General features: G+C 52.8%; 1 protein-coding gene across 6 annotated transcripts in view; it reads left to right on the top strand.

The window, feature by feature from the left end:
* The window catches only part of PCNT (pericentrin), a 142,007-nt gene extending 124,113 nt beyond the window's left edge, over window positions 1-17,894 (top strand). For 5 of the 6 annotated variants that reach the window (XM_050784313.1, XM_050784318.1, XM_050784315.1 and 2 more), the window contains 13 exons: window positions 425-620; window positions 2,004-2,226; window positions 2,503-2,653; window positions 3,471-4,157; window positions 8,128-8,372; window positions 9,177-9,279; window positions 10,312-10,485; window positions 12,283-12,402; window positions 13,055-13,284; window positions 14,703-14,779; window positions 15,940-16,078; window positions 16,827-16,954; window positions 17,423-17,894. In XM_050784313.1, coding sequence (XP_050640270.1) covers window positions 425-620; window positions 2,004-2,226; window positions 2,503-2,653; window positions 3,471-4,157; window positions 8,128-8,372; window positions 9,177-9,279; window positions 10,312-10,485; window positions 12,283-12,402; window positions 13,055-13,284; window positions 14,703-14,779; window positions 15,940-16,078; window positions 16,827-16,954; window positions 17,423-17,466 — 2,517 coding nt within the window. In that variant the 3' untranslated portion in view covers window positions 17,467-17,894. The remainder of the gene's footprint in view (window positions 1-424; window positions 621-2,003; window positions 2,227-2,502; window positions 2,654-3,470; window positions 4,158-8,127; window positions 8,373-9,176; window positions 9,280-10,311; window positions 10,486-12,282; window positions 12,403-13,054; window positions 13,285-14,702; window positions 14,780-15,939; window positions 16,079-16,826; window positions 16,955-17,422) is intronic. The other variant, XM_050784317.1, reaches the window with a different exon arrangement.
* Window positions 17,895-19,352: the final 1,458 nt, after the last annotated feature.

Raw genomic sequence — 19,352 nt, 5'->3', positions numbered from 1 at the left:
CACCTGCAGCTGTAACCGGACGGTGTGCTCGTGATGCACGTGGTGCATGGCCTCACTCTCTTCTGAGATAAGCGGCTAAAGAAACATTCTCTGTTCCAAGTAGCCCCTCCTGGGTTGAGAGATGCTCTGTTTGCAGGGCTGGGTGGCGTTGGTGCCACGGGGACACTGTAAATCCTGTCCCCGCCAGCGTACACATGAGGAGACCTAGTGTGGAGAGTAACTGGCTTGCAGGCCTCATGCAGGGTGGCGCAGCCCAGCCCTGACGCCTGCAGGCCCCAGAGCTGAGGCCCAGGAGCTACTGTGCACCCACCCCAGACTCAGTAGGCTTGCCCTGGTGGAGCGGGGTTAGAGGCAGGCCGCGGGGAAGGCCGGGGTATGGGGTGGCCGCCCGGTGCTCAGGCTGCTTTTCCCGTTCTGCCCCCAGGGAGACCTGCAGGAAAAGTCCCTGGAGCAGCTTTGCCTGCCGGACCGGAGCAGCCTGCTGTCCGAGATCCAGGCTCTGCGCGCCCAGCTGCGCATGGTGCACCTGCAGAACCAGGAGAAGCTGCAGCACTTGCGCACGGCCCTGACCAGCGCGGAGGCGCGTGGGAGCCAGCAGGAGCACCAGCTGCGCAAGCAGGGTGGGTGCCCCTGTCGACGCTGCCTGTGGGGCCCGGCCTCTGCACCTGCCCACCTGACGCTCACCTGTGTGGCCTTGGGAGCAGAGGGTGGTGACAGGGCGTCATCTGGTCAAGCCCCTGAGTGTTGCCGTGGTAGTCAGCTGATAGAACTGAGCAGAAAGGACCCTGGAGACAGGCAGCACCCAGTGGGGCCAGCACAGAGGCCTCACTGCTGGGCCTGGTGTGGGCAAGAGGAGCCTGGGTTGGGCTCTGAGTGCTGGCAGATTCTTGGGAGCTCGCACTAGAGTTCAGGAATGTCTTTTAGGTTTCTACATTTAATGTAGCTTCTTCGGGAGTTTTTATGTAGACGCTCAGGTCATCTGTGCATAAGTAACGATTGATTCTTCATTTCCTGCCCACATTCTCTCGTGCGCTGTGTGGGCAGACGCCTTTCCCTGCTCTTAGTTTTAGGGACAGGAGCTGGTTTCGTACCCTTGCATGTGGGGTCAGGTGCCCTTGGTCAGCTCGGGGAAGCGCCCTCTGTTCCTAGTCTTGGATTCTGTCAAGGGGAACGGCCTTGCAGTTCAGCCCATGCCCTTGTCCCAGCACCTGTGCCCTTTGTGCTCTCTGGGGCTGGGGCCGGCACTGTCCGAGCGCTAATGAGGGGCACGGTGTGGGGGGCGGCGCTGTCTGACTGCTCGTGAGGGGCGTGGGGGCGGGGGATAGGCTGGCGCTGTCTGACTGCTCGTGAGGGGCACGGCGTGGGGGGCGGCGCTGTCTGACTGCTCGTGAGGGGCATGGGGGTGGGGGATAGGCTGGCGCTGTCTGACTGCTCGTGAGGGGTGTGGGGGCGGGGGATAGGCTGGCGCTGTCTGCGCGTGGGGGCGGGGGATAGGCTGGCACTGTCCGAGTGCTTGTGAGGGGCACTGGTCTGTTTTCTTTTGTGCCTTTTGGTCTTGGTGCTGGGTAGTGCCAGTGCCATGGGGTGTGGGAGTATTTGGGAAGCAGCCCTCCGCCCTCCGTTGTGTGGAATTGGTATTCTTTCTTCCTTAAACTTTGGGAGAATTTTCCAGTAAAGCCACCTGGCCTGGAGTTCCTCTGTTGGAGGCAGTTTAGGGTGTGAGTGGGGGTGGGGTGGCATTTTAGGACGGCTCCAGGGCTACATCACCCCTGGACTCTGTGTGCTCCCGGCCAGGAGGGTGGGCCCCGGAAGGAAATGGGCCCAGAGGGCAGAATGGAGCATCCTGGTTCCACCCGCAATGAAAGCTTCTAGTCCACAGAACCTCCTTTCTTCCCGAAGCAGATAAACCCCACGTCCCCATAAGTCTGTCTCTAATCAGGTGTCACGTGTGCAGCATGGGGAGCTCATGGGGTCCTGTGTTTCTGTTCTTTCGTCTTTCTCAGTTGAACTGCTGGTCTATAAAGTAGAGCAGGAGAAGTGCATCGCTGGCGACTTGCAGAAGACGCTGAGTGAAGAGCAAGAGAAAGCAAACGGCGTGCAGAAGCTCCTGGCGGCGGAGCAGAGTGTGGTGCGAGATTTGAAGTCCGAGCTCTGTGAGAGCAGGCAGGAGAGTGAACGGCTGTCCCGGTCCCTCTGCGAGGTGCAGCAGGAGGTCCTCCAGCTGAGGTGCGCCTGATCCACCTTCCCTGGACACTGGCAGGAGTCTCGCCGTTGTGGCCACGGTTTTCTTGACGATGAAGGGAAACAGAACCTCTGGTGGGCCGTAGTTGGGCAGCCCCAGGGGCACCACGCCCTGCTGTGCCTGGGTTGATAATCCTGTGGTGGGGGGTGAAGCACATGCGCGCGACCTGGCAGGGCTCTGCCTCCCCTGCTGGAGCTCCCAGCCCCCGGGAGCACACTCTCGCCCATGTGGTCAGAGTGTTCTGTGACGTCTCCACGCAGATCCATGCTGAGCAGTAAGGAGAACGAGCTGAAGGCCGCGCTTCAGGAGCTGGAGAGTGAGCAGGGGAAGGGGCGTGCCCTGCAGAGCCAACTGGAGGAGGAGCAGCTCCGGCACCTGCAGAGGGAGGGCCAGAGTGCCAAGGCCCTGGAGGTAACAGGGCGTCAGGGCAAGGCAGCCGGCATGGGCCGAGTCCACTGGAAGCCTGAAGCCATGTTCCTCTTTCCTCCTCCTTTTCCTGTTCTTCATGGCAGTGTGCCCAGTTGACAGCAGTGTGAGGTAGCAAGATAGGGCTGTGTTTTCAGGTAAAATTGCACCTTGGGGTAGTGGCAGCGACCACAGGGCATACTGTGCGATGACCCGTGATGGCACGATACCCCTGCTCAGAGCCCCCACTGTCCCCGAGCACTTGCTGTGGAGATGGACACAGCCTCCTCGCTGGCCATCCAGACAGAGCGCAGCCTCAGAGGTCTGTGCACTAGGCGGGCTGGTGGTGGGGGCCCTCTGCTTTGTATGGCAGAGGCTCAGCAGGCATCCTGTGGCTTCCAAGCAAGTCTGTGCCAGTTCCGTGGGTTATGACTTTCAACAGCATGGAAATGGTGGTTCCTAGCAAGCAGGGTGTGCATCTCTGAGCCTCTTTGGTGGAGCGATTTTCTGGAGAGGGGGCGGGCAGGGGACATCTCTGAATCATTTTCTGGAGAGGGACAGACAGGGAACATCTCTGAACCCAGGACGCGTATGTGCAGCTACTCAACACCACTTCCAAAAAGAGTATATCATCTCCGCAGTCAGGGTTTTTTGTTACTTGATGAACTAACAAAAAAATCTTATCCCTACATATGGCTAATAGGGTGCATTTCAAAAGGTAGAACTGCTGAGCTAAAGTATATAAACAAACGTGGACAGGAAAACCATGTAGACGCTTTCCCGCTTGATTCGGTGTCTTCCATCGTGTGTGTTTGCTGTCTAGGAGCTGCGGGCGTCTCTGGAGAGACAGCGTGCTCAGAGCAGTCGACTCTGTGTGGCACTGAAACACGAGCAGACGGCCAAGGACAACCTGCAGAAGGAGCTGCGCATCGAGCACTCACGCTGCGAGGCTTTGCTGGCTCAGGAGCGGAGCCAGCTCTCCGAGCTCCAGAAGGACCTTGCGGCTGAGAAGAGCCGCACCCTGGAGCTGTCAGAGGCCTTGCGGCACGAGCGGCTCCTGACTGAGCAGCTGAGCCAGAGGACGCAGGAGGCTTGTGTGCACCAGGACACACAGGCCCATCATGCTCTGCTGCGGAAGCTGAAGGACGAGAAGTCCCGGGTGGCGGACTTGCAGGCGATGCTTGAAAAGGTGCAGCAGCAAGCCCTGCGTTCTCAGCAGCAGCTTGAAGCTGAGGCTCAGGAGCACTGTGAGGCGCTCAGGAGAGAGAAGGAGGTAAGTGCCACCCTGAAGTCGACGGTGGAAGCCCTGCACACCCAAAAACGAGAGCTGAGATGCTCTCTGGAGAGAGAGAGGGAGAAGCCAGCGTGGTTGCAGGCAGAATTAGAGCAGTCACACCCACGGTTGAAAGAGCAAGAAGGACGCAAGGCTTCGAGGAGGAGCACGGAGGCCGGGCAGAGCCCAGCGGCTGCGGAGCGGTGGAGGAAGTGGCAGAGAGACAAGGAGAAGCTGGTGAGAGCCGCCTGCCGGCGGGGCGTCCGCATCTAGAAACGATAAGCAATTGGAGTTAGGATGGTTCACGTGGGGGACGTGAGATGGATGTCTGGCCCTCTGATCTGGTCTGCCCTGGCCTGTGTGCCCCGACGCTGGCACCACACTGCTGTCACTGTAGCTTTCTGGGAAGTATTGAAATCAGGAAGTGATTCCTCCAACTTCGTTCTTCCCTTTCAGGATAGTTTCAGCTCTGTGGGGCTTCTTGCTGTTCCACAGGAATCTGAGGAGTGGTGTTTGTGTCTCTGCAGAACCTGCCACTGGGACTTTCTTAGGGACTGTGTTAAATGAGCTGATTGCTCTGGATAGTATTGACATCTGGACAGTATGAGGTCTTCTGATCCAGGGTTACAGAAGGTGTCTCTCCATTTAATTAGGTTTTTTTTTTTTTTTGAGATGGGGTCTGGCTCTGTCACCCAGGCTGGAGTGCACTGGTGTGATCTCAGCTCACTGCAGTCGCCACCTCCTGGGTTCAAGCGATTCTTCTGCCTCAGCCTCCCATGTCGCTGGGACTGCAGGCGCCACCACCGCGCCCGGCTAGTTTTTGGATTTTTAGCAGAGACGGGGTTTTCCATGTTGGCCAGGCCGGTCTCAAACTGCTGACCTTGGGTGATCCGCCCACCCCGGCCTCTCAAACTGCTGGGATTACAGGCGTGAGCCGCCGCGCCCAGCTGTTTACGTAGGTCTTCTTTAGGTTATTTCAGTAGTGTTCCATTGCTTTCAAAATACGAGTTTTATACTTTTGTTAAATTTATTTACTTATTTTTTGAGGCCGAGTCTCATTCTGTCACTCAGGCTGGATTGCAGTGGCACAAACTCAACAATGTTGAATAGAAGTGATGACAGCAAGCCGGGCGCGGTGGCCCACGCCTGTAATCCCAGCACTTTGGGGGGCCGAGGTGGGCGGATTACTTGAGGTCAGGAGTTCGAGACCAGCCTGGCCAACATGGCAAAAGCCTATTTCTACTAAAAATACAAAAAATTAGCTAGGCATGGTAGTGTGTATCTGTAATCCCCGCTATTCGGGAGGCTGAGGCAGGAGAATTGCTTGAATCCGAAAGGTGGAGGTTGCAGTGAGCTGGGATTGCGCCACTGCACTCCAGCCTGGGCAACAAGAGAAGACTCCATCTCAAAAAGAAACTCTTCGGAGTAGTCGTCGTTTTTTACGTCCAGAGGCCCTGGAGAGCAGGGAGGTGGTTTGGTGCTGCAGACAGTGCGGAGAGCGTGGCAGGGGCGTCTACACAGGACCCCGGCTGAGGGTGAGATGGCGTGTGTGTGTTTGCCTTTCTCCTGGGCAAGGGCTCTGCCTTTCATGAAATGCTCAAAGGAGTCTTTACTTTTTGAGAACTTTCTGAAACCACGCCTGAAGTTTCCAGCCAAAACTTTTAATTTAATTTTGATTATTTATTAAAAAGAATAGTAACACGAGTGCTTAGAAAATGTTTTCTAAGTTGCATTAGTAACTTGCTTTTAGGATGCACCTTGACCTGTATTTTGAGTGAGGTGGCCTTTCCAGAGTATTTGTGGGTTTTTTTGTTTGTTTGTTTTTTTGGTTTTTTTGAGGCAGAGTCTTGCTCTGTCTTCCAGGCTGGAGTGCAATGGCACGATCTCGGCTCACTGCAACCTCCACCTCCCGAGTTCAAGTGATTCTCCTGCCTCAGCCTCCTGAGTAGCTGGGATTACAGGGGCCCGCCGCCACGCCCTGCTAATTTTTGTATTTTTAGTAGAGACGGGGTTTCCCCATGTTGGTCAGGCTGGTCTTGAACTCCTGACCTCGCGATCCGCCCACCTCAGCCTGCCAAAGTTCTGGGATTACAGGCGTGAGCCACCATGCCCGGCCTCCAGAGTGATTTTTACTGAGGATAGTGAATTTGATCTGGATTATAGAATCCTTCTCTAGCTGTAGCCGTAGAAGCCTCCCAAGATAGTGGCATGCCAGAGACAATTCCATCTTTTCTAAATGATGTAATCTCATTAGTTCCTCTGTATCTTACTTTCCTTACTAGAAAATAGAAAAGATAATCATTCCCGTTTAAGAGGCCCGAGCGTCGAGTGAGACGCTGTCAGGAGGGTTGAGTCTGAGCTGCATCCTGGTCACCGCGGTGGCAGGGACGCTGGTGCCACACAGCGCAGGCTCCGCTGTGGGTCCTCTGGGCTGGGGTGGCCTCAGCTCCGTGCTGGGGTTCCCTCCCTGACACGGTGACCGCCTCTGTGTGTGCATCTGGGGCCTCTTCCCGCTGGGTCTGTGTGTATTTTGTCACAAGGAAGCCCCAGCGGCGCTGCTGGGAATCCGAGGCCCTTCCAAGGCTGCTTCGTCCCTCCCTGCCCCATCGTGCAATAGACCTTCTCTCCCGTGGCTGGCGGGAGTTGTGCTCTGGGCAGGGGCTCAGGCGCTTGCTGACATGCTTCTCCCGGGCACCGGCCATGGCCCGTGCCCCCATCCTGCAGAAGGGAAGGCTGCTGCTCCTTGAGGTCTGGCTTAGGAGCCCAGGCCCACGTGGCCACTCAGGCTCAGCCCCAGCGCTGCACTCAGGCTCATGCGTGTGTGCACGTTCACATGCACAAATGTGCCTGTCCGTGTCTGTGTTGGTCTGAACGTCTGGACGTGGGCATGTTTGGGGCCAGGGGACCGGGAAGCGTCATCCTGTCTGGTTCAGCTTCTCAGGCTCCTCTCCTTTGGACCCCGCGTGCTTGCCCTGGGCCTGAGGAAAGCCTGATAGTTTTAAAAACTACAGTGAAAACGCTTACCACTGAATCACTCTGGGGCGTGATTCAGCTGCCTCCGTGCTGGAGGCACACAGAGCAGCACAGCACGAGGGTGTGCAGTGCATTAGGCCGTGGGTCCCAGTGCAGGACCACACAGAGGCCGCCTGCCCGAGGGCCTGTTTCTGGCCTGTGAGGGGCCTCCCCTGTAACGCGGCTATGTGTGTTTTTTTTTTTGAGACGGAGTCTCACTTTGTCGCCCAGGCTGGAGTGCCGTGGCGCGACCTCGGCTCACCGCAAGCTCCGCCTCCCGGGTTCCCGCCATTCTCCTGCCTCAGCCTCCCGAATAGCTGGGACTACAGACGCCCGCCACCTCGCCCGGCTAGTTTTTTGTATTTTTAGTAGAGACGGGGTTTCACCATGTTAGCCAGGATGGTCTCGATCTCCTGACCTCGTGATCCGCCCACCTCTGCCTCCCAAAGTGCTGGGATTACAGGTGTGAGCCACCGCGCCCGGAGCGGCTGTGTGTTTTGGGCTTTTGCCTGGCAGGTTTTTTTTTTTTGGAGCCGGAGTCTCACTCTGTTGCCAGGCTGGAGTGCAGTGGTGCAATCTCGGCTCACTGTAACCTCTACCTTCCAGGTTCAAGCGATTCTCCTGCCTCAGCCTCCCGAGTAGCCGGGTTTACAGGTGCACGCCACCACGCCTGGCTAATTTTTATATTTTTAGTAGAGATGGAGTTTCCCCATGTTGGCCAGCCTGGTCTCAAACTCCTGACCTCAGGTGATCTACTCGCCACAGCCTCCCAAAGTGCTGGGATTACAGGCATGAGCCACCACGCCCCGCCGGCAGTTTTTTTGTTTGTTTGTTTGTTTGTTTGTTTGTTTTGAGACGGAGTCTCGCTCTGTTGCCCAGGCTGGAGTGTAGTGGTGCGATCTTGGCTCACTGCAAGCTCCGCCTCCCGGGTTCACGCCATTCTCCGGCCTCAGCCTCCCAAGTAGCTGGGACTACAGGCGCCCACCGCCACGCCCAGCTAATTTTTTGTATTTTTAGTAGAGACGGGGTTTCACTGTGTTAGCCAGGATGGTCTCGATCTCCTGACCTCGTGATCCGCCCACCTCGGCCTCCCAAAGTGCTGGGATTACAGGTGTGAGCCACCGCACCCGGCCAGCAGTTTTGTTTTTGGACACTGACGTGAACGTCTTCTCTATCTTTTTTCTGCTAACAACAGCGAGAATTAGAACTGCAGCGTCAGCGTGACTTGCATAAGATCAAGCAGCTTCAGCAGACGGTGAGAGACCTGGAGTCGAAGGACGAGGTGCCTGGCAGCCGCCTCCACCTGGGTTCTGCCCGCAGGGCTGCTGGCTTGGATGCGGACCACCTCCGAGAACAGCAACGAGAGCTGGAGGCGATGAGGCAGCGGCTGCTCTGTGCTGCCGGGCTTCTCACCAGCTTCGCCAGCCAGGCCATGGACAGGTGTGCACCTGCGCCACTTGGTGCTTGCTGGTCCCTTGCAGCCACGCCTCTGTCAGAGACCCCTCCCGAGGGCTTGGGTGCGTCTGGTGTGAGGCCCCTGCTTCTTTATACTTAACGCTGTAGTCCTCTTCCTGGGACTTTCCTGAGGGATTCCAGATTGGCAGGATGGCATGTTCATATTCTAACGTTAGAGAAAAAATTCTGTGATTCAAACTACGCCTGGTGTGGGGCGTCCATGTTTCTTTGAGGGTTGGCTTGGTTCTCTTTACACTGTGCAGTTACTCACAACCCACAGGGTTGGGTTTGGAGCCTCCTGTGCCCCCCCCGGCTGGCGCTGCCCAGTGTCACTCAAGGCCACTCACACCCAGGATGACGATCGTGATATTTCATATGGGCAGAAAGAGTAATGCTAATGTTCATCTTTTTCCCTATACACAGAAACTCAGCAAATACAGTTCTCCTTTCTATACTTGGACTTAATGTATAGAGCAGCATGATTTCCCTTAGGACAGCATTTTAAATCATTAATTCCAGAGGAAAGCCGCGGGGCCTGGCAGGCGGCGGCTTCCCGTACTCAGTGGTGAGTCTCCTGGCTGGAGGTTTCTGAGCTCTGCAGAAGCGTCCACCCACAGGCCTGTTCCCCCTGGGCCTCTGGCTCTGCCTCATGGACGAAGTGATTGACACACAGGCTCTTCAGGAACCTGTCTTCTCCTTGTTTCTCTTGAGCCAAGAGTTCTTGTTTAGTTTTGGATAATGGTCACTTGGGGTGCATATGAACCTTTAAGTGCCCATTTATTTTTACAGGACAGTTAACGATTGGACATCATCCAATGAGAAAGCAGTGGTGTCGTTACTGCACACGTTGGAGGAGCTGAAGTCTGACTTGAGCAGGCCCACCTCCTCCCAGGTAAGGGGTGAGCGCCCCCAGGTCCCTGCCCCGGCTCCTCCCGCAGAGGGGCCCTCTCGGCAGCTTTGTGGTTTCTTTTTCATGCCGCCCAGTTGTTCTTCCTCCCTTGCTGTCTTCTCTAAATTCATGGTTGCTATCTGGGTGAGTGGGTGGGATCGACCCTGTGGGCCGAGTGGGGACGGATGTCCTCCATGTCCTGGGGCACTTGTGTGGTCTTCGGGGGCTGAGCCCTGCTGCCCATGGAATGCTGTGTGACTGTGTGGACGCTCCCCAGTGCTGCTCACTGTGCATGACCTGAACACTCCGCCGGCTGCAGTCAGGAGGGGCTGTGGTTCTGCTCCGGTGCTGGGCTGATGTTCACCTCCACCTGGCCCTGCCTGCTGGCTTTGTGTTTGTGTTGATGGCCTTTGCTAGAAACAAAAACCCAAGTCCTCCTTGGAAAGTCTGAGCTCACCGTAAGCTGCCTCTGAAGGAGGTGGGAATCTGGCTGCTGGTATCAGTTCCTGATGCGGGTTCTGTGGCATTTATGAAATCATGACTTTTATCATGGAACCCACGCATGTGAGGTGCAGGGGAGCTGCACCACTTACCCTCCAGCCCCGCCAGCCGAGCGTCGTCATGGGTGGTGTGCACCCTGCCCCTGCGTTGGGCCCTGGTGACCTTCCAGTGTGCCCACCCTCCGTAGGCTGAACGTCCTTTTGAGGGGAGAAGTAAGAAACCTGTTTTGAGGGGCTTCACATCCGCCCCCTTGGGATGAACTAACAGCGATCCAGCCACCTGTCAATTACAGTGCTGTGAGAACAACCAAACGGGCTGTGCTTTGTGACAGGCCTGCATTGTTCATACAGGCCAGCTTTATGCAAAGTCTATGATTCTAGGACTTCTACAATTTTCTGCCAGCCCCACAAGCTTCTTATTGAACCCCAGACACATTAATTACAATCCCTAGAAATAACTGTTGACAAAAAAACACAAATAATGTGCATGGCCTTTAACAACAAATTCTTACGAATTTATTTTTTTTTCTCCAAGAAAAAAATGGCAGCAGAGCTGCAACTCCAGTTTGTGGACGTCCTGCTGAAAGACAATGTTTCCCTCACGAAAGCCCTCAGCACGGTGACCCGGGAGAAGCTGGAGCTGAGCAGGGCCGTGTCTAAGCTTGAGAAGATGCTGAAGCACCATCTGCAGAAAGGCTGCAGCCCGAGCGTAGGTGTCTGTGCTTAACTCTCACCTGCCTCACCCTAACCCGCCATGGTCCAGAGCAGCTCCACCCCACAAGAGGCCAGGCTCCGTTTAGGGATCTGGGGATGTGGGCGTCAGCTTCTCCCTCACCGCCGGGCTCCGTTGCCTCTGTCTGAAGCCTTGCTAAATGTTGTGGGATGTTTGACCATCTCAGCCGACTTCCAGCTTCACCACAGACAGCGTCCTCACTGACCCTGACCACTACTGGATGTTTGGTGCATGTTCATAAAAGAGTATTTTGACTAAAAATATTATAATCTGATTGAATTTAGAGTTTTATTTAAAGTGACTTATAATTTTTTTTTTTTTTTGAGACGGAGTCTTGCTCTGTTGTCAGGCTAGAGTGCAGTGGCGTGATCTTGGCTCACTGCAACCTCCGCCTCCCAGGTTCAGGCAATTCTCCTGCGTCAGCCTCCCTAGTAGCTGAGATTACAAGTGCCTGCCACCACACATGGCTAATTTTTATATTTTTAGTAGAGATGGGGTTTTGCCATGTTGGCAAGGCTGGTCTCAAAATCCAGACCTCAGGTGATTCTGCCTGCGTTGGCCTCCCAAAGTGCTGGGATTACAGACATGAGCCACCGTGCCCGGCCTAAAGTGATTTGCAATTCTCCTAATGGTATAGTTGGATAGAGTTATTTTCTGGAATGCCTGATTTTTTTCTTTTGTATTTAGGCTGTTTTGTTTGTGATTTGCTTTTTTATAACTTTTTAAAAAATTATTTTTAAATTTACATACAGTAAAATTTGCCCCTTCCTGGTGTAGTGTCATACAAGTTCACACACGCACACATCCCTGTAACCTTCATAAGTAACCACCATTCACAGAACACACAGCAATGGCCCCCTCAAAAGAGCAGCAGGCACCCCCGCCTGCCGCAGGCCCTGGCTCTTTCCTAGAAAGGTGTGTCAGTGGAACTAGAGCATCTGGGGCCTCTTCAGCTGGCTTCTTTCACTTTTTGGGTTTTTTCTGAGACAGGGCCTTGCTCTATCTCCCAGGCTGGAGTGCAGTGGAGCAGTCACAGCTCACTGCAGCCTTGACCTCCCAGGCTCAGGGATCCTCCTGGCCTGAAGTGGTGTTAGCAGCAATCTGTGCACATCCTCCTGTATACTCTTAAGTCATCTCTAAGATCACCTGCAGCACTTGATTCGGTGCTTAACTCTCACCGGCCTCAGCCTAACCCGCCATGGTCCAGAACAGCTCCACCCCACAAGAGGCCAGGCCACGTAAATAGTTGTTGTGAATAGTTGTTATCCTGTATTGTTTAGGGTGTAGGGGCAAGAAAAGAAGTGTATGTGTTTGGTGCAGACACATCTTTTTTTCTGAATATTTTTCACCCACAGTTGGTTGAATCCATGGATGCGGATCCCACAGCTGTCGAGAGCTGACTGTGATTGTAGTTATCAGTGGCTGGCATTTCTAGGACCAGAGAATATGAGTGTTTAAGGCTTAAAGCTTTGAATTTGGGGTGATTTTACAAATAATTAGTTTTCTGTTTCTACTAAAATGTACCTTTTTTGCAGTCATACTTCAGCAAGTGGCATGTCGTAATTACTCCATGTTAATTCTTTGACTGATCACAGCACGGCGTAACCTAGGCCCTGCTGAGGGGGTGCTGAAGATGAGGAGGGCCCAGTCGTGGTGTGGTCAGCCTGGCCTCCCTGCACACGGCATTCTCCCTAACCTGCCCCTGGCTGCCTCTCTAAGATATTCTTGTTGACGAGCAGCTCTGTAGACAGTGTGGGCTGTGCTTCCTTACAGAAGTCGGAAAGGGCTGCTTGGAAGCCAGACGAAACGGCTCCACAGAGTTCCCTGAGGCGCCCAGACCCTGGCCGGCTTCCACCGGCTGCCAGCGAGGAAGCACACCCCAGCAACGTCAAGGTAGGAACAGTGCCACGAGTATAGAACTTTGGTGCTTTTTAAAGTCCTGGGTTTGTAAATTGCAGGCAAAGTATTTTGGGGACCACAAGGTTCTCGTCTGCCGGTGTAGCAATCACATCACTAAAGGAAAGGAAGTTCACAGAATAAACTTCAGCTTGAATTTTGGTTTAGTTGTGCACACGTACTGAGTTTCTATGCTTGTTAAGTGTGGAATGTGGAAGGCTTTGACCAAGTCAGCAAATGGCAGCCTCTGCAGCCTGAGGGAGGCCTGGCCCAGGGACTTGCCGGGATTTGGCCCAAGCTCTGCTGCAGTCTCCTGGTGGCACACAGGCCCCACCCTGTGACGTCCATCCCATGCCCAATTTGGACCTTACCTAAGAGGTTAAATTCAAGAAGCCTTCATAGGGGCCCATTTGATGATGCTGTGGAGAGAAGCTTGTGGTTCTAGATCTTGTCTGACAAACACAAATTGGTCTTTGAGCAGAACAGCAACGTTGTTTCTGGCCACAGATACTGTTGCAAGGCCGATGGCCTCTGTGATGATTTGCTGAGAAAAAACAATCTGGCTCTTTGGAGAGAGCTATGGTGTAAATGTGCTTTGTCAGCAAGACAGGCGTCTTTCCTATGGTAAAATCTGTTTTTTTTCTTTTAGATGGAAAAATTGTACCTGCATTATTTGAGAGCAGAGAGCTTTAGAAAAGCTCTGATTTATCAAAAGAAGTATCTTTTGCTGTTGATTGGTGGATTCCAGGATTCTGAACAAGAAACACTCTCCATGATTGCCCATTTGGGGGTATTTCCTTCCAAAGCGGAGCGGAAAACCACATCTCGCCCTTTCACACGGTTCCGCACGGCCGTCAGGGTGGTTGTTGCCGTATTGAGGTAAATGCCATGACATCCAATCAGCACGTCCGCGTCTGTCCCCGTGAATGGGCAGCACGCTGCATGGTTTTTTGGTGATTTTATTCCTTGAAACTCTATAATATGTTCTCTTTTTAAAGATGAATGGCATTTGAGGCCTTAGAGAAAATACAGATGATGAACTTGTCTTCAAGAAGTCATGTGTATGAAGCTGTCACCTTCTGAAACTAAAGATTTAAGGGCACCTTTGTATTACAGAGGAACATCTTGACTTTTAATGGGTTTCGTGCCACAGTTTTTTCCATTTCATAGTTTTAGAATGTGCTGAATTTCGAAAACTGCTTTTCCGCCTAAACGCTGTGTGGCTGTGCCTGCTCCCTGACGCCACAGTGTTCCCTGAGGCCACACACAGGCCTGTCTGGAGGAGCAGATGCAGCAGAGAGTAGCTAGGAGTCCTGTTCCTTTCAGAGACCAGGCGCCAAGAAGTTCCGTCATCGCAGCTGCGGGCTGGGCTGAAGTGGGGTGCAGGCGAGGCCTCCTGGGGTGCTGTGCTCTCAGCTTCTCTGGTCCTGGGGCACTTTTGTCTCCTCGGCTCTGAGCTCCCCTGACCGTAGGCCTTCACTGTCCATCCTTTCATCCACCCATCTGTCCATCCTGTGTTCGTGGGGAGAACACCCTGCCTGAGGAAGCATTTTAGGCACTAGATGGGGGAGGTAAGCGGACCCAAGTCCTACCTCCAGGGTCTTCCTGTCGAGGAGGGATCATTTGAAGGCAGCAGTGTCCCAGACAGGAGCAGTCTCTGTGTACCTGTGAGAGCACTGCCTAGGGTAGCTGCCACCAAGGGGCCTTCACGGGTCTCATGGAGGAATCGGCAGCGTCTGCTGTGCCTCAAAGGAGGGAAGCCGCAGGCATGATGCTTGTCCCGAAGGCCATCCTAGCAGGACGTCTGGGGCCGTGCACCCTGACCTGCATGCCCTCGTCACCTGCACCCTGCGTGCTTACCATCTGACGGACTCCTGCGAGGGCTGGGGTGTCCGTGTTATGAGCCTGTCCGCTGGCATCTGTGACAGGATGAAGACGCGAAGGTCCTGCACACCAGGCCGGAGCAGTGTGTGTTTCCTAGTCACTGGTGTGGCTGCTGACTTTGAACTGGAGTCGTCCTGAGCTGGGCCACGGCGGGTGTCTGGGGAGCCGGATGGTCCGTGGTGGGGCTGCAGTGAGGCTTCGTCAGGTGGTCGGGCGTGGGAAGGTCTCTGCCGCCAGCAGCCCTGCAAGCACTTTGGATGTGTGCACCCGGCGTGCAGGGCCCAAGTCCACAGACTGGCCAGCCTTAACGTCAAGGCCCCATTCTGCTTGTTTGATCACAGTGGGGTTTTCATTGCTCTTTCCCTTCCTGTTTTGCCATACTTTTAAGTGTGTCTTGTCTCCTTTTTTTGTAGATTACGTTTTTTGGTTAAGAAATGGCAAGAAGTAGATCGGAAAGGAGCTCTGGCACAAGGCAAAGTCCCTCGCCCAGGTGGGATTCCCGCTGCCGTTGGCCGCTGGACTCACAAACTTTTCTTCCTACTGTTTGTAGCTTTTTCATTCACCTTTGGGTCATTTTTCAGTGTTGATGGGGATGTAATAAAGCACAGTAAGAAAATCCGTGAATTCCGTCAGGGCAGTCGTTCAGAGGGAGGGTGCGCCCAGCACAGGGAGGTCAGAGCTCACGTTAGCTATGAGCACAGTTCACAGGGGCATATGGTGATGGGAAATGCTGAGATGCTCAATATATTGATTCTTTAATAGTGTTTAGCAAAATGGTCTTTTTTATTCCCCAAATCAACTGAAACTCACTTCACGTCTCTTTCCTTGTAGAGCATCATGCTTATTTCTGGCTCACTCCCATCTTTGTCTCAGGAGTTCTCTGCCGTGCCATTGCCCCCCATAGCAGAGAGCACAGCTGGCTGCACTTAGCACTGAAGGAGCCGGCCCCAAAGCAGGGCATTTCCAGGGGCTCTTGTCCCAGAGTGGCAGGGGATGGGCCTGTGGCTCCGGGCCTGTGGGGCTTAGGCTGCCTGAGCCACTGCTGACCAGCACTGTAACTGGGCATTCCTGGAAGTGCCTTACCAAGTTGTTGTTTTTAGAGACAGGGGCTTGCTGTACCATCCAGGCTCGAGTGCAGTGGCACAGTCACAGCTCACTGCAGCCTTGACCTCCTGGGCTCAAGCCATCCTCCTGCGTCAGCCTCCCCAGTACCTGGGACTGTAGGCGTGAGCACTGTGCCTGGCAGCTATGTCAGCGTCGACTCCACATTTTAATAGTTGCTTCTTGAAATTAAAATGCTTTGATTCAGCCATCAGGAAAGTTTGCCCTTCTGAGTCATACCTGGTGGTCTCCAGGGTTCCTGCCCCTCCCTCCTGAGCCAGCTCCTCAGAGCTGATAGAGGCGAGACCCCCACCCAGGTCTTGAGACCCCCCCGGAGATGGGCTGCTCCTGCGGATGCGGATAATCAAAGCTCAGGTTTCTTCCAGAGCTTTTAAAAAGATACTGTAACTCGAGTACTTTAAAAATGTCTTAAAATTGCCATACAGACTCTTAAAAGCTTATACATTTAAAATTTTGATAGATGGGCCTTTACTAAAATGCATCCATTTCTTTTCCTAATCCCTTTGTTGTTAAATAATTCTGGGGAAGGGCCCCGAGTACGACGGCCGCAGTCTCCACCCAGAACCAGAGAGTCCCCCCCAACCCGGGATGTGCCCTCAGGCCACACGAGGGACCCCGCCAGAGGTCACGGACTGGCAGCAGCAGCCTCCCCACACACTGGGGGAAGGTCAGTGTGACGCCTTCAGGCCCTGTCTCCTGCCAGGGCTCTCCTCCCAGCCGACATAGGGCCTCAGAGAAATGCATTTTTAGTTCTGGCTTCGGCCCAGCCCAGAGCAAGGCAGGAAACTCTCCAGCATGAGTCCATGAGGGCCTAGAAGTCCATCCCCATTTTGGGGGAGGGCCTGCTTCTCTGGTGGCTGTGGTGCCCCAGAGCCCGGTCCTGCGATCTTTACTGAAAGAGTAAATGGTGGCCGAGGGCCCCTTTTGTGAGGGATGTGCCCAGGTGAAGAAGGCATGTTGCCTGCCCTGAAGATACTTGGAAGCTCTGGGCGGAGGGAAAAGGGATACCCCTGGTGCTCCCTGGGCCTGGTAGAAGGCTAGGAGGAAGGACGGCTGAGGTGAGGACTGAGCAGGGCAGGTATCACCCTGACAAACAGTTTGGGAAGATCAGGAAAGGCAGGTGAGACCTGGTGCAGAATCCAGGTTGGGTAATAGATACATTATCGAAGATTTAGCAAATAAAGTAATATACAGTAATCTTGACTCAACTCTGGAACATTGCACAGAAGCCGTTAAAGCACTCTGTGACACTTTTTATAAGGAAGGATCTGAAGGAGACGGCCCTGAAGTCACCCATTCCCATGGGTCTGGTTGGCGGGGCTGGCCCCTTTCTTCTCTGTACTCACTCACCCTGGCTCCATCTGTCAAACTCAACTTTTTTTTTTTCTTCTCTTGGTGTGCTAATTGGTTTGAAGAGCCACTCCATCCCCAAATTCAAGATTAGAAAGATCCCTGACTGCTTCTCAAGATCCAGAACATTCCTTGACAGAGTATATTCACCATTTAGAAGTGATCCAGCAAAGACTGGGAGGGGCTCTACCAGGTAATGCAAGTCCTCGCCAAGTATTTATTAAGCTGGTTATCACTGTACCCTGGAAAGGTAGGGTCTGTCAAAAGATGGCTGGTATTCAGCTTAGTAACTCAAGTTTCAGTCTGAACAATCAGTGTCACTAATAGTATTAGCATAGAGGTTATAAGTGAAGATTCTCACAGAAGTCTAAGCCGATGTACTCAGCGATACGTGCTGGGGTCAGTTTGACTTAATCACCGTCTGGACTTCTTTGTCCTTTCTCTTACATTGATAGCGAACATAAAGATTATATTTCGACCAGGATATAATTTGTTCAGTGTTTCTTAAATATCATAATTTAAACCACTGTATATTATAATTCATATTTTTACCAAAATTTACATGAATTCAGTGATAGTGTTTCAAAATTGTGAAATTCTTTTTCAAAAAATCTGTGAAGCCTTGTAACCAATTTGCTGCCTCATTTTTATTTATGTGCAGATTCTCCTTCAAAGAAATCCTGCCACCAGAAGATTAAACAGTGAATAAAATGCCATGGCTGTTACCTGCGACAATTCTATCTGAGGAAAAGATTTGTTTTTCCCTTTTCCCAAGGAAGCTCATGGGACAGCATGGGCACTACTCTTCACATGCGGTGACAGCAGCCCCAGATGCCTTCAATTTAGTGTCCTCACCTTTATGCATGACTGCAAAGCCAGATGGAGCATTTTCTATGGAGCCTCTGTATGTTTTAGGCCTGTGACTTTCGTGAGGTGACAGGTACTCACTCCAATGAGCCCTGGCTGTGTGCTGTTGTGTGTCTATCAGCAGATCCATCCTTCCTGGATACACAGAGAATGGCTTCCTGTTGTTTTGTTTATTTTCTTAACGTGCACAGATGGAAACTTCATTTAAAAATAAAAACAAAACAACTCAAAAAGGAATAAAATGTAATCACTGTTTTGTTTGTGAATAGCCCTTGTGTTTTTTCCATTTTATCCATTTTATCAGTTTGCCCTTCTGACTAAAAAATTGAGCAGAGAGTTTATGTCAAACTCATGGAAGTCAAAAAGTTTCAGTGGAACTCAAAGCATTCTTGAATAGCCACTTGACTGTTGTTTACTCTTAATTGGTTTCTTATTTTCTTAAAGATGCTGCCACTATGTATCCACCTCTCATGGCCATGCCATGCTTTTTTTTTGAGACGGGAGTCTGGCACTGTCACCCAGGCTGGAGTGCAGTGGTGCAATCTTGGCTCACTGCAACCTCCACCTCCCGGGCTCAAGCAACTCTCTTGCCTCAGCCTCCTGAGTAGCTGGGATTACAGGCACCCACCACCACGCCCTGCTAATTTTTGTATTTTTAGTAGAGACAGTTTCACCATGTTGGCCAGGCTGGTTTTGAATTCCTGACCTCAAATGATCCATTCTCCTCGGCCTCCCAAAGTAAGTGCTGGGATTACAGGCGTGAGCCACCACGCCTGGCTGGCTGTGCTTTTTTATGTTTCATTCATACTCGCTTAGACTAGACAGTAATATCTAGCCAAGGACCCTTTACCCAAAAATGTACTAGGTGGGTATAATTATTTTTAGAGACAAGGTCTCACTCTGTCACCCAGGCTGGAGTGCAGTGGCGCAATCACAACTCACTGCAGCCTTGACCTACCGAAGAGCCCAAACGATCCTCCTGCTTAACCTCCCAAGTAGTTGGGACTATAGGTGCGGACCACCACGCCTGGCACTAATTTTTGTATTTCTTTTAGAGACAAGGTTTCACTTTGTTTCCCGGCCTGGTCTCATGCTCCTGGCTCAAGCATTCCTACTGCCTCTGCCTCCCGAGTAGCTAGGACTACAGGCAAACATTGCCACATTCAGCTAATTTTTTTCTTTTTTTTAGTAGAGATGGGGTCTCACTCTGTTGCCCACACTGGTCTTGAACCCCTAGCTTCAAGTGATCCTCCTGCCTTGGCCCCCCAAGGTGCTGGGAATACAGGCTCAAGACACTGTGCCCTGCCCTAACTTCCAGTTTATTGAAGGAGAAATAAATGAAACTATGAGGAAAAAGATGAACGTGGGCTATTCTACAGTTAACTGCCCTCATTTCATCAAAGAGACAATGGGATGTCAATGTGAGGAACCTGTTCTAGGTTAAAGAAGCCAAGAAGCTGTCAGCCGGGCGTGGTGGCTCACACCTGTAATCCCAGCACTTTGGGGGGTCGAGGCGGCCAGATCACAAGGTCAGGAGTTTGAGACCAGTGTAACCAACATGGCGAAACCCCATCTCTACTAAAAAAACAAAAATCAGCTGGGTGTGGTGGCGGGCTCCCATAATCCCAGCTACTCGGGAGGCTGAGGCAGGAGAATCACTTGAACCCGGGAGGCGGAGGTTGCACTGAGCCACAAGTCCTCAGTACCAAAAGGTGCCAGTGAAG

This window comes from Macaca thibetana, chromosome 3 (assembly GCF_024542745.1).
Source record: "Macaca thibetana thibetana isolate TM-01 chromosome 3, ASM2454274v1, whole genome shotgun sequence".
Classification (NCBI taxonomy): domain Eukaryota; kingdom Metazoa; phylum Chordata; class Mammalia; order Primates; family Cercopithecidae; genus Macaca; species Macaca thibetana.
This window is presented reverse-complemented; position numbering and strand designations above follow the sequence as displayed.